Source organism: Phodopus roborovskii, unplaced genomic scaffold (assembly GCF_943737965.1).
Source record: "Phodopus roborovskii unplaced genomic scaffold, PHOROB, whole genome shotgun sequence".
Lineage (NCBI taxonomy): Eukaryota > Metazoa > Chordata > Mammalia > Rodentia > Cricetidae > Phodopus > Phodopus roborovskii.
Window position 1 is genome coordinate 81,908 of NW_026126123.1, and position 14,761 is coordinate 96,668.

Genomic DNA, 14,761 nt, shown 5'->3' on the forward strand with positions numbered 1-14,761 from the left:
AGCTGTACCACTGGATAATCCTGCTTGCAGCATGGATGACTTAAGAAGCTATGCTATTTCAGTTGCCCAGGAAATGTACAGGCAGCTACCAAGATTTCACCCCAGCCCATCTGCTTTCCTCTCATATATAAACTTAAGAAGGGTCTTTGGGAGGATCTTTTTACCCAATGACCTCATGAACCTCTCCACTCTTCCAACCAAGAATATTAATAGACCAGATCCTGTGACAGTCTTATGAAGGCTTCATGAAGATCTTGAAAGCCTATGAGCCTCAGAAGCCTCCCTTCTCCTTCCATGCAGGAATGTTAATAGGCCAAGTCTCATAAAAGTCTCATTCAAGTGATAATATCTGCTCTGATTCTAGAATTCTAGATAGTAATGGCTCCACATTTCTCCAAACTCACATTCTTTCCATGACTTCTTCTGCAGTGTTACCCAAGATGTGGAAAGATAAAAGTATATGATTATTTTCTTCCACCTTTGGCAGCTGGGTATACCATAGCCAAAAAAAAAAAAAAAATGTAGAACACATCAACAGAAATATTCCTTGCAGTTTAACCAGTTATGAATCTTCTATAGGAACCAACTCCCACTGTAAAAAGAAGTGTTCAGGCAACAGTGGTAATCTATAATCCATCCTGTGGACTGAACTCAGAGGCTGTCAGACCTGTTAGCAAGCACCTTTTTACCTATTGAGCCAATTTGCAACTCCAAAGCATCTTTTATGTTAATAAAAGAAAAATTTGCATGAAATATAGTTAATAGATTACACAGACCCAACTCTAGTCCATCCAAACTGTTCTCCTTACCAAATAAAGATCAATTAATAATTTCTAACTCCCTAATATCTGTTTTAAGCACATTAAATTTTATTTTAAACACCTGTAATATGGGATTTTTTTTTTCAAGACAAGGTTTTTTGATGTAACCCTGACTGTCCTAGAACTCACTCTGTAGACTAGGCTGGCCTAAAAACGCACAGAGATCCACCTTCCTCTGCCTCCCGAGTCCTGGGATTAAAGGTGTGCACCACGACTGCCCAGCCATGCTTTTTCTAAAAACAAAAACATCAATATTTCCTTTACAACAATCTTGATTAGTAGGCAAAGAGATACTTAATTTCCTTATGTTTTTAGCACCTGAAGAAAAACCCCCTAAAACTTTGTTTTACATACTAAATGCAAGAATCATCTGGAAAGGCATTCTTGATAGAGGTTAAGTTTTCTAGTCCCTTCAAAAAGAAAAAGCATTTAGGGGATTCTAGCATCTAGGTTATCCTCCAGGCTCAGTCCTTCACTTGCTAAGTAGAATGCTACTGTTTAAAAAGTGAACAAAGAATTTTTTTACCTGAAAATAACTTCATAGAAAATATACATTTAAATGAAAATAGAGGGAACTATTTATTCTTAACTACAAGTTAGCCCATCTTCAGTAGAGGCCTCCAGTGATGAATCATATAACTATGAAGTGGGGTGATTAAGCACAGCATTTTGCCAGTCTCTGCCTAAGTCTGGGTCATGGAATGCAAGCAACCAAGCAGAAGTCATTCAAGAACTTCTTAAAATGTGTCTCTGTTTACAGCTGACCTGAACAAGGGGGAACTCATGGATCCCCAGACTGATAGCTGGGAAACCAGCACTGGACCGACTCAGACCCCCTGAACATGGGTCTAAGTTATTAAGGCCTGGGCAGTCTAAGGGACCTCTGACAGTGGAACCAGGATGTATCCCTGGTTCATGAAAGGACTCTGGGAACACATTCCCCATGGAGGGATACTCCTTTAAACTAGAGGCAGGAGAGAAGGCCCAGTCCCTACTCCAAATGACTTGACAGATTTAGATGACCCCTCCAGGAAGGCATCATCCTCCCTGTGGAGTGGGGGAGTGGGAAGGGAAGGGATCAGGGGTATGGAAGGGAGGAAGGGAGGGAGGGAGAGAGGGAGGGTGAGGGAACTGGGATCAATATGTGAAATAAGAAAAAAATGCGTGGCAGGATGTTATGGGGTTTAATTGGGCAATACTGCTTTAATCTAAGCCACATTTAACTCTGAGAGAAAGCCCAAACGATGTATGTATTTCAGATTTAAAGTTTGTTGTGGATATTTTGAAATGATACTCACTAGGACCTTTACATGGTGATATTTTTGTTTTAATGACTTACATTCACATTATCCAGAAACTGTAAGCATTGAGACAACAGTACCATAGTTTCTGTTTACATATCTTCACTTATTTAACACAGCCTAAAAAATTAAGAACATGTGAAAATAACTGTCATAGGATGAGGTTTCATTGTCTTTTTTTTGGACAATACTGGCATGACCCTGTTTGCTCCTCTTAAAGTTCAAAATATTATTTTATGTTTTGACTCAGCTTTTGCCACTGTGTGTATTGTCTTATAGAACAAAAAAAAATTGTCTCTGTTTAAACATTTTTATGTGCTCTTGCTCATTCCTTTTACAGAGGATGAAACCCAAACCATGTGTGTAAAATATATGTGTGTGTGTTTATATAATCCATATTCAAACTGACAGATTGCCACAAGACACTGCCCTCTTTATAGATCCTTACTGGTCTATAGGCATTCTTGTGCTTTTTATCAAATGCTTGAGTGAACTCAGTGAGGTTTTTTGTTTGGTTGGTTTGGGTTTTGTTTTGTTTTGTTAAAGAGGATTTGAAGGTGAAAGGGGAATGTGGTAGTAGGGGTCTGGGTGGAGTTGGAAGGAGGGAGTAGGGAGTGGATATGACAAAAATACATTGTGTATATGTATGAAATTCTCAAAGAATAGAAATGATTTTAAAAGAAAAAAAACGTGGAGGCTACATAGATGGATCTGTGGTTGCGAGCACTGGTTATTGTAGAGGCCCCAGGTTCGATTCCCAATGCTCACGAATGTTGAGTAGCTCCAGTTCCAGGGGATCCGACAGCACTGCATGTACACAGTGCACAAGCATGCAGACAAAGCAGATAAAATAAGAAAAACAATTAAGAGTGGGTACGGGGCTACAGAAACGGATCAGCATTTAAGAGCAGTAAAGGCTCTTGCAGGGGACAGGAACTCCGTTACTATCACCCACATCAAGGAAGCTCACAACTTCACGTAACTCCAGTTCCGCTGGCGCGCTTACTCTTCAAATAAATAAATTGTAAAACTCCTCTCCCTACCGGCGCGCTCTCGCTCTTGCTCAAACACACAGACATAGACACAGACACACACACAGAGAGATCAAATAAATAAATCGTAAATGATTAAGTCCCTCTCCCTACCTTGCTGTGCGTCCAACCTCCCTCAGAACCCGGCAAATCTCATTAAACTTTATCTGAAGCAGCTACCCGCCGGTTGGCGACCACTGGCCGGCTAGCAGACAGCTAGCCTGCTCTCTGGCTTTGTAGAACTCTGCTATCAACATGAGTTCTTTAAGACCGCCGCCTGCAGCGCTTCTCTTTAATTCCATCTCCTCTCATTCGGGACTGACCCTCCCCACCAATTTGATTGGCTCCCATGCTGGAAACACGTCATCTATCTGAGCCACCCGGAAGCCGCGGTTCATACTAACCTTAGGTGGCTCTAAGGTAAGCATCGCGTTTGGGTACCGGTGAGTGACTGCTTCTTAGAGTCGGGTTGGGCAGAAGGAGGAACCCCGTAGCGCGAGCCGAAAGAAGTCATCCCCAACGTTAAGAGGTGGGAGAGAACTTTGTGAAGTTAAACAGGAGCGCTCAACGTGGTTTTTCTCCCTCCTCACTCCCCAGGAAGCCCATCATGGCGACACCCCCCAAACGGCGGGCCTTGGATACTGTAGGAGAGAAAGTGCTGCGCTACGAGGCCTTTATCAGTGACGTACTGCAGCGAGACTTGCAGTGAGTGACAACGCACGTGGTGGGTGGGACAGAATCCCGGCCAAACTTTCGGATTGGCCGGGAAGACAGGTTGACGTCCCGGCTGCGATTTGATTGGAGCTTGGCCCTTGTAAATCGAGCCTCTGATGGTCGTTTGTCGGATTAAAATCGTCATTACGAACCCACGACATTTCTGCTGGGCCATTTAACCATTATTTATGAAAAAGTTGTATATCATCGCTCCTCTCTGTACTTTATAATCTTTGCTCATCTGTTGAATGTGGAAGTTTATGGAGCCTTCTTAATGTGGTGGTATTGAGTTTTAAATGTGTCAACCCACATAAAGATTCTAACCCAAAGCTTAGAGTTCCAGAATGAATGAGGTAGAAGCAGGAGGATCTTCGATGTTGGAGACCAGCCTGGAATATAGACTGACTGTGTCAAAGACAAAAAAGTTAGAATGAAGCCAGGCTCAGGCTCTGTGGTGCCTGGCAGTAGTGCTGTCTAGTGGAGAGGTGGAAAAAATTGTTTCTTTAGCCAGGATGTTCAAGCCAGCCTTAACAATAGAGCACAATTTTATTAAAAAGTAAAAATAAAAAAGCCCAATGTGATGACACAGGCCTGTAATCCCTGTACTAGGGAAGGGTGAATCAGGACAATCTGGAGCTCAAAATCATCCTCAGCTATATTTTCAAAGATGAGTAAAACCTAGACTCTGAGACTGTGTCTCATAGAAAGAAAAAAAAAAATGAGCCACCAAGATGGCTTGCCTTGCCTCCATGCCCAGAGCTAGCTCTTTGGAACCCACATAGTAGAAAGAAAAAACTTCCGAAAGCTGTCCTTTGACTCACATGTGTGTAGCATGGCACCCGTACATGTACACAAAATAAATACATAAATAAGAATACTTTTTTAAAAAAATTCACATAAACCCAACTGCAATTGTATTATGGCTGAGAGGAAAGGACTGTCTGATGTGGTCACAAATTCAATACTAGCCTGGGAAACTCAGCTCTTGTCTCAGAAAATAAAAACAACTAACATGGATAGTTGTTTTGAAAAGGAATTTAGCTCCAGTGCCTGAAACATACTGAAGACTCACTCAATAACTGGATGATTGTGATTGCTGTCATTATTAATCTGAACAGAAAGTTGGGTGTTTAGAATTAGAGCAGTGTGAGCATCATAAACGAGATGGAGGATATATGTAGGGTGAAGATGGAACATTTTAGTTGGCATAAGGCAACTAAATTTGTATATTTGTAATAGTAATACAAAGTATATAGTGTTTACCATTTGGCTAGAATTTAAAACACTTTGTAGTAAACACTTAAGTTCAATGGCTCCTATGAGGTAATACTGTCATCTCTATTTTATATGTGGGGAAACTAAATCCCAAACAGGTTTCCTAATGTGAAAGTCACATTGCTTGTAAGAGGTAGAGCTCAGGTTGAAATACTTGTATTTATTGAAATACTTGGTGTGTCTTTCTCTGTACCCTGCTCTCTTGTCTCTCTCTCTCTCTCTCTCTCTCTCTCTCTCTCTCTCTCTCTCTCTCTGTGTGTGTGTGTGTGTGTGTGTGTGTGTGAGAGAGAGAGAGAGAGAGAGAGGGTTAGAGAGAGAGAGAGAGAGGCTCTCACTATGTAACCCAGGCTAGTCTTGAACTCAATCTTCCTGCGTCAGTCTTTCAACTACCACACTTGCCTTAAAAATGCCTGTTAGGTCATGATGTGAGGTATCTCAAGAGGAATAGGGCTGCCTAATGTTCAGTGTTCTATTTTCTTGTATCAGAAAGGTGCTAGATCATCGAGATAAGGTATATGAGCAGCTGTCTATATACCTTCAACTGAGAAATGTCATTGAGCGACTCCAGGTAAGGGCTTTTAAATTGGGTATCAGTTTGTATATGTATATGGAGAAATATGGGAAGAGAAACCCCAGAGCAAAACTTCTTATGTGCCTTAAAAATTGGACACTAACACCTACTTCTTCTTTTCTCCTGGCCCTACAGGAAACTAATCACTCGGAGTTATATATGCAGGTGGATTTGGGCTGTAACTTCTTCGTTGACACAATGGTGTGAGTGTATTCCCTCCAAGTTTCTTCCTTCGTTCATGCAACAATTTTTCTTAATATTTTCTATATACCAGACTCTGGTAGCTGTTATATTGCATTAGGATATGAGCGACATGCTGTAGGTGTGACAGTGAATGAACATAAAATACTGGCCCTTACAGAGCCTTTACTTTAGGGAATTGGAGGGAATAGGATATACCTTAAACTGTACAGTATGCTATATGGTAATAAAGACTTCCTCCACTTCCTCTGACTTCTTTCCTCAGCTCAGATACTTCCCGCATCTATGTGGCCCTGGGATATGGTTTTTTCCTGGAGTTGACACTGGCTGAAGCTCTCAAGTTCATTGACCGAAAGAGTTCTCTCCTCACAGAGTGAGTTCATTCCATGAGAATAGTGTCGAAATCACCTACATTGTCTCAGGGTGCAGGGCAGTGGTACAGCATTTGCCTAGCACATGTAAAGTCTTGGGTTCTAGCCCTATCACACAACATAGACAGACACACGCAAAATACATGAAAGCCAGATATGGTGATGCATACCTGTAAGCCCAGGACTCTGGAGGGTAAAGCAGGAGGATCTTGAGTTTAAGGCCAGTCTGAGTGATAAAACAAGACACTGTAAAAAAAAAAAAAGAATAAATAAACATCACAAAATTTAACACTCTACCTTTCCCCCTCCCCATGACTACCTGGAATGGTACTTATAAAACCATACTACCTTCCTCTTTAGGGGTAAGACTAAGAAAAGTGAGGATGCAAAGTTCAACCAGGGTATAGCACATGCGAAACAGAAGAGTCGTACATTCTAGGACTATGCTGTTGTATGTACATCTGTGACCACATCCATGAGGTTTCAACCCAAAGAAGCTACTTCTCACTTAACTGTCTGCTAATATTTCTGCTTATTCACAGGCTCTCACCACTCTAAACTTCACATGCCTTTACCCTCACATGCAGAGATAATGCCCTCTTCTATTGCTGGCTGCCTTATTCTCTTGTGATAGGATCTCCACCAAACCTAGAACTTGCCACTGTTTTGGTTTTTTGTTTGTTTGATTGATTTGTGTGGTTTGTTTTGTTTTGTTTTTGGCATTTTTTTTTTTTTTTTTTTTTTTTTTGGCTTCAGCAAGCTCCAGTGCTGGAGTTAGAAGTGTGTGATTTTTTACATTGGTACTGAGGATCCAAACTCAGATCCTTATGCTTGTACACAAATGTTCTTGTCCACTGAGCCACCTTCCCAGCCTTAATGCATGCTTTAAGCATTTCCCACCTTTAGGAGCATTCAGTAGCTACTGGTGTTTAAACCACTTCCCCCATATGGTTTCTTTTCTCCTCAATCAGTTTTCTTGCATAAATAATAATCCCTCCGCAAGTTCTTCTGTGACCTAACTTTCAATTGCAACTCCTAGCACTCTTGAATTTCCCCCCTCTACTTTTAAAAAATTATTTGTGTGTGTGTGTGTGTGTGCGCACTTGTGCTCATATGCACATCTCTCTAGGTATGTGTGCTGTAGCATGCATGTGGAGGTCAGCAAATAGCCTTGTGGAGTTAGTGCTCTCCTGCCAGGGATTCCACAAATGGAACTCAGATTCCCAGGCTTTTGTGACAAGCACCTTTACCCACTGAGCCATCTCACAGCCATCTTCTATTTTTTCTGTTTTTCCGGGATCTTATTATCTCTTAATATTTACTGTGAGTTTCTTTCTTTTTCATGTTCATTGTCATTTGTAATTAGGTAATAAACATTATTTGCATTTTTTATAAGACTGGAACTTAAAGCCAAGATATCTTGTATGTTACACAAGAGTCTTATTACTGAACTATGTCCCCAGCCCAGGTTTATAACTTGGCATTATAAAGGGAAAAGTTTTTGCTGTAGATGACTAAAATAGTATAAAGCACAAAAAAATCTGTTGAATGAATTATGCTAGAAGCAAATTGGACGTTGATTGAAGCTTATCTATGTGGGTAGTGGTGGGGAGGTAAAAAAAGTATGGGTTCCAAATGAGATCTGGTTTTGTGTATGGAAGAACTAGTTTGGGTGAGGGGTTTGAAATATAGGTATTGTTGTAGCTGGGGAGATGATTCAGCAGTGAAAAGCACTTACTACTCTTGCAGAGAACCCAGGTTCTATTTCCAGAGCTCACATAGTGATTCACAACCTTCTGTAACTGCAGTGACAAAGGATCTGATGCCCTCTTCTGGCCTCTGAGCATCAAGCACACAAATAGTATACAGACATGCATGCAGGCAAACATCTATACTCCCAGAAGAGTGACATTTGAGTCATACTGGGTTAATCCATGAACTATCTGTAGAAAAATATTCTTGGCAAAGGGGGCAGTGTGCCTGGCATGCCAGAGAAACTGTCACATGTGACATAGCTCATAATGAGGATGAAGGGGCAGTGAACAGTAACACTTAGATAAATAATCACTCACAAGCATGAACGCCTCCAATGTGAAATTTTTCTTTGGCCATGCTTATTCCTGCATTCATTTTGTCTATAGTTACATCCTTTATGGTTATTCTCTTAAACTTTCCAGAGTTTTTAATTTTAGTAGACCTGAGAACTGCTGAGATTTCTAAATGTTGGTGATCAAACAAATTGGCAAATATTTTGATTAAGTATAACATGAAAAATAAAGACGCAGAGACTGATATTGGGGTTCAAACTTCAAGCTGGAGATCAGAAAAGCAAAACAGCCAGTCACTAGCCCTTACCACTGCCTCAGGCTTAAAAGGGTTGATCCCATCTCCACGAGCTTTCCACCAAGCCTCAGACTAACTGCCTCTCCTCAATGTGGCTGGAGAAGCAATCTCAGAATGGCTGGGCTCCTGTCATTTATATTCCTCTCTAGGGTTGGGATTAAAGGCATGAGCCCTGTTCATTTTTTACTGATTCACTCTTGTGTAACCCTGGGTGGCCTTGAACTCACAGAGATCTACCCTGAGTCCAGGGATTAAAGGTGTGTGCCACCACTGCCTAGCTTCTATAGCTAACTAGTGTGGGTGGCTTTGCATTCTGATACTTCAGGCAGTTTTTATTAACTCATAAATAATATATCACCACAATCAACAGCAGTCTAATTCTGAGCTGCTGGCCATTTAGAACAGGTCTAGTTTTTATAGTAAATTTCCCTCCTATGTCACGGTTTCAGGGTCTTTAATGTTTTTCTTTCATAGAATTGATGATTTTCTTCAAAATGAGGTATTCTAAGTTATCAGTGCCTATCAGAAAAACTCTTTGCCCAGTCTTTCTAATTTTATTCTACCAGTATGATGAAATATGTGCCTGACCTCATATTGCTCTGTTATAACTAATAGGGCTATCTCAATGTTTCATCATTCTATATTAGGATTTGAGTCCATGTAGTTGAACTTTCTATTTAAAACTTGGTTACTTCATACAAACATATTTTCTGATTGCTTTGTGTATCCAAAACTGCCTGCCAGTACTTAATTGTTTTTAATGTATTTCTTTGTTTATAATTGTTACATGTGTATACGTGTGTGTATACGTGTGTGTGTGTGTGTGTGTGACATGTATATATAACATACTGAGTCCACTTAGCTTTGTTTGTATGTATATGTGTACAGGACTGACCACTTGGGATTGGGCAACATAAAGTAGACTGATTCTGCCTCTTTCGGCGGGCATTGGCCACTTGTAGTTCTTCATCTAGAGGTAGGCCAGTACAAAATTTCCTCTTTCCACTTTGATGTATCAGTTGGTGTTGTCATTATGCTGGTCTTATATTGTTGGGAGTTCATGTGTTTAGCTTCTCTAACATGTCTAGGAAATATCTAACAGCAGACATTCTGAGCTTCTGACTCATACTCTATCCACCCCTTCTCTACAATTTTCTCTGAGCCTTAGGTATAGGGGCTACATTACAGATGTATCTGTTGGGGTTGGGCACCTCACACATTCTTACTCTCTGCATTTTGGCTAATTGTGGACCTCTGTGATAGTCTCCCATCTATTGCAAAAAGAAGCTTTTGAAATGAGAGGGTGACAGATACACTCATCTGTGTTTAAAAGGATGTGTTTTTAGAAAACAAATTATAGGCTCTTGGGTCTGTGACCACTCCATGGGTAGTTAACTAGGTTTACAGTACCAGACCTAAATTCCTTCCTGTTGAGTAGGCCTTAACTCCAGTGAGACAGGTGATAGTTAACTTCAAGATAAAAAGTGTGACTCTTGCAGCATTGAGAATATATTGGCAGCAAAATCATTGTTGTGGTCCGTAGGTTTTACCGCTGGGTAGAACTAGGATTGATCCTCTCCCCTGGCAGCTTACCTAGCACCTATGAAAGCCAGTCCTCAGGAAGGAGACCTCCAGATTATTTCCAGCTTGATTGCTCTTAATTCCTGTGTCTGAAGGATGTGGTATTTTTAAGAGTGGATTCTTAACCTTCAAGTTCTGGGAGGCAACCAAGAGCAACAGCAATTGCTTATACTGTTTAGGGAAGTCTCTTTAATTCCCCTGACCAACAACTCTACCGTGATCCAGGCAGGAAGATCTCGAATTGGAGGCCAGCTGGGCTATGCCTGTCACTGGGGTTTTTGCTAGATATTTATACATATGTATGTGTGTGTGTGTGTGTATATATATATATACACACACACATACATACATACATACAAACAAACATAAAATAGTGTTTCCCTGTGGCCATTTTAACCATCCTTGTGTTTTTATGCCTCCTCTGTTCTTCTTCCTCAGTGCGTCTCTCCCTTCCTAGGTAAAGCCTCCCCAACTTTTCCCATTTCCCCATCATAACACCTGTGACCTACTGTCCCATTCTCTACAGTTTCTTCTCCCCACTACCTGGTCCCTTATTTTTCTGGTTTCTATGGTTATTCCAGCTTATATACTCACAATTAAAGATTTGGAGCTAGCATCTACAAATAAGAGGAAAGTTGCAGTGTTTGTCTTTCTAGGTCTTGATTACCTCACTCAGTATAATATGCTCTAGTTTCATCTATTTACCTTTAAGTTTCTTTTTTGTTGTTGTTGTTTTTGTTTGTTTGCTTTGTTTTTTGTTTTTTGTATCCCTGGCTATCCTGGAACTCACTCTGTAGACCAGGCTGGCTTCAAACTCACAGAGGACCACCTGCCTCTGCCTCCTGAGTGCTGGGATTAAAGGCATGTGCCACCACTCCATGGCTGTAAATTTCCTGATTTTGCTTTTCTTTATAGCTGAACAGGATTCTGTTGTGTATATGTACCTCATCTTCATTATTCATTCATCTAGTGGGGGACATTTAAGTTGATTCCTTTTCCTAGCTATTGTGAGTGAACAGAGCAGCAATGAACATGACTGGGAAAAGGTATATTCTTGGTCTCCAGCAGTAATGCCATGCTTCATATCTTGTCCTAATCATAGACTAAAGTTTTTTTAAAAAAAAACATTTTAGGTTCTTCTGAATGGAGAAGTCTTCATTCATTCAACATCCATTGGGTCCCCATTCTGTGCCACATTCTCTTCAGGTCCTGTTTATACAGCAAGCAACAAAACAGACCACAGTCTGCCCTCAAAGCTGTCATTCTGATCAAAGGAGGCAATAAGTAAATAAGGCCATGATGTAGTGTAATAGATGTTGATAGGGGTACAGACAGTACATAATAGAGATGGGAATTGTTGCTTGGAATGGAACAGTTGTGGTGTTGAATGGCTGACTGGATATGAAAAACAAAGAGGAGCCTTAAGCTACTGTACATGTCAGACAGTAGTAGAATGCATAACTGGGGTGTGTGAGACCCTGAGTCCAGTGCTAGTCCTGCAAAAATAGGAAACTCTAGGTTGTTGCTAAGCAACCATTACTTCTGTCTGAGATGGAACAGCGGACCAGGAGGGAAGAACTGGGGCTCAGTGTAGGACTTAGACACTGAAGTGGGATTTTGAAGATAGTTAACAATATAAATTTGGAAAATAGTAGTATATAGTGAGTTCATAGTGGGCTTTTTCCAACTTAACTTTCTAACCCATTGCCTTGGATTATGTTCATTTGTTTTGTTTTTGTGAACTATTTAGTTTCATTTACCCAGATCAGCACAATTAAACTGGATTTCCTATCATGCTGTCAAGATTCTGCACTATCTAGCCCTTCTCCTGCTTCCACACTATCTTATATTATCTCCCTTAACTACTCACTTAATTTCTAACACTGACCACTGTTCATAATGCTCTTTTGTGCCTCTTGGTCTTTCTGTGCAAAAGACCTTTCTATTGTTTCTTTTTTAGTCTTCAGAAAGTTATTCCACAGCCCACTGTATTCATTTTTGACCCATTGTATACATTTGAATTCTCTTGGATTGGACCTGATTCAAGCAGACTTACACAAAGAGAGATGACTAATTTATGGAACTCAACAGTACAGGGCTATGATGGTTTTAGAGGCATCTCCATTTGCTCAAGTATTTTTATGCCTTGGCCTCTTCCTAGAGTCCTTTACCTCGCACCTGACTTCAGCCCTTTGGCCCTGCCTTCAAAATGTATCCCAAACTGATTCGTTTGTCATTACTTCAACTATACTGTTCCCTGTGGTCTGAGCCTCCATTTTTCACCTGGACTGTTAGCATTACCCTCTTCACTGGACTTACTGACTTTCTTGTCCTGTGGATTGTTTGAAACCCTAATGAGTTTATTTCTCTAATCAATGTGTGTCTAACCTCTCCTCTCAGCTGTTCCCTTGTTCCCACCATATTTAATGTTAAATCTAAGGTCTTTACCATGGTTCTATAGACTTTACATCCTCTGCCTCCTTCCTTACCTCTCAACTTCACCTCTTAGAATCCTCCTTCACATATTCTCCAGCTACAGTGACTTCATGGCTGTGATTTCTTCCTGAACCATACCAAGCACACAGCTAACACCTTTGTATTAGCTACTACTTGTGGTTGGAGCACTTGCCTTCCATATCACCTGGAGCACCTACACTCAGGGGTACATTTCCCACACACACAACAGACAAATAATTAAAAACTGAAGCTCCAGAAGAACAAGAATTTTGTTTCATTTACTGCTGTTTCTGCTGTTATTTCTCTAATATTTAAAATTAACTGGCATACAGAGGGCATTCAACAATCTTTACTTTTTATTATCATATAGTCATTGTGATGGGTTTCATAGTGACAATTTCAAGTGTAGTTTGATCATATTCATAGACCCCATATTCCCTCCTTTTCCTCATAATCTTAAAAAATATGTTACTACATTTTTTTGTGTGTACATGTGAAGGTAAGAGATCAACTTTTGGAAGTTAGTTCTCTCCTCCACTATGCGGGTCCTGGGGATTGAACTCAAGTTGTCAAGCTTGACCGTAATCACTTTTACCTACTGAGCCATCTCACTGGCCCTATTGCCCTCAGTTTTTAAATGGGGAAATTCCAAATAGCCAGACATCTCTTCATAGGAGCAGACCACATGGAAGTCATCCAAAATGCAAGCATTTCTTGAAGTGATGAGGAAAAGTCATCCTTATAAGCCTAAGTAGGGCCCACTTTGCCCTTTCTTGTTCCTTTTTTCTAGGCTCAGCGACAGCCTCACCAAGGACTCCATGAATATCAAGGCCCATATCCACATGATGTTAGAGGTGAGAACAGCTCACTCTACTCTACCCTTTAAATATTTTTAGGGTGATAACCTGAAGGAGGGAGCGGTCATCTTTCCTTCTTAACTGAAGCCATGGGAGTAAAAAACAGCAAACCTGCTGCAGGACCTGGACCCAGCCTCTGTTCAGTCTACTTTGTCCTCTTTTACAGGGACTTAGAGAACTACAAGGCCTGCAGAATTTCCCAGAGCCATCTCCCCATTGACTGCTTCATCCCATCTAATATTAAAGAGCCTGAATGCCTTGGAATCACATAGCCCTTCCTTTTCCCCTAATTCTCACTGATTGACTTAGTACCCTGGAGACCAAAGTTACTGGAAGATGCATCCTCTCTGTAGAACCTCTAAAACACCCTAGAGGTCTTGCCTCCAATTTGTATTTTCCACCTGCCTTTATGCGTTGCCCTTTTTTGTCATCTTTGACCCACCTCCTCACACTTTTAATTCCTTTTCATAAATATTTGTATCTGTGCCCTTTATATTACCATAAAGAATGTACTGATTCATGAATTGGGGATGAAGTTCAATTGGTAGAGTGCTTGCCTACCATACATGAAGTTCTAAATTCATAGGAGATCTACCTGAGTGGGATCAGGAGTAGGCAGGAAGATAAGACGTCCAAGGTCATCCTGGGCTGCATGAGACTCTTGAAATTTTTTTAAAGTGCCAATTCAAAGTGATTTGTATTCATGGCCATTAGCCCTTTACTTCAGATCTTAAGGTTTATTATCTCTCTTTCACAACCTTGATTTGTTCCCTAAATGGTTCCAGTAGTTCTAAATAGTTCTAGTTTCCACCAAAAGGCACAGATCCTGCTCTTGCTACAGGGCATGAGTCCAGTCTTAACTAAGAACCAAGTTCCACCCTTACAGCTCTGGCTGCAGCTTGACCTTGCCCTTGCAGACAGTTAATCTCCACCCCTCAACTCCCCTGTATATCTGGCCTCCTACCCCTGCGGAATTCTAAATTCCTCTTGCCTAGCTAATTACCATAGCGTTATCCTACCCTCCTACAGAGAGTCAAGCCCTACCCTGCTGCTATTCCCAGTTCTAAATAAGTCCTGTTTCCGCTGAACCACATGGTGTGCAGCACCACCTACTTTGGTGTTTTGGCAGCTGTCTCCGTGTCTCCACCAATCAGCTGAAAGCAAAGCCCATCCACCGCCCCTTCATCCTCTGGGGTTGTCTGTCTGCCATCAATCTCACTTAGGCCAATCGGTGTAAA

At 41.0% G+C, this 14,761-nt stretch overlaps 1 protein-coding gene across 2 annotated transcripts; it reads left to right on the plus strand.

Moving 5' to 3' along the window:
- The first annotated feature begins 3,527 nt into the window (after positions 1-3,527).
- Uxt (ubiquitously expressed prefoldin like chaperone) lies at positions 3,528-14,047 on the plus strand. 2 transcript variants are annotated; one of them, XM_051179517.1, is made up of 7 exons: positions 3,528-3,573; positions 3,751-3,858; positions 5,629-5,710; positions 5,849-5,916; positions 6,180-6,287; positions 13,457-13,520; positions 13,690-14,047. In XM_051179517.1, the coding sequence occupies exons 2-7, from the start codon at positions 3,761-3,763 to the stop codon at positions 13,741-13,743; spliced, it is 474 nt and encodes a 157-aa protein (XP_051035474.1). In that variant the 5' UTR covers positions 3,528-3,573; positions 3,751-3,760; the 3' UTR covers positions 13,744-14,047. The 2 variants fall into 2 exon arrangements, with proteins under 2 accessions (XP_051035474.1, XP_051035475.1); XM_051179518.1 differs by lacking the exon at positions 3,528-3,573 and adding an exon at positions 3,581-3,596.
- Positions 14,048-14,761: the final 714 nt, after the last annotated feature.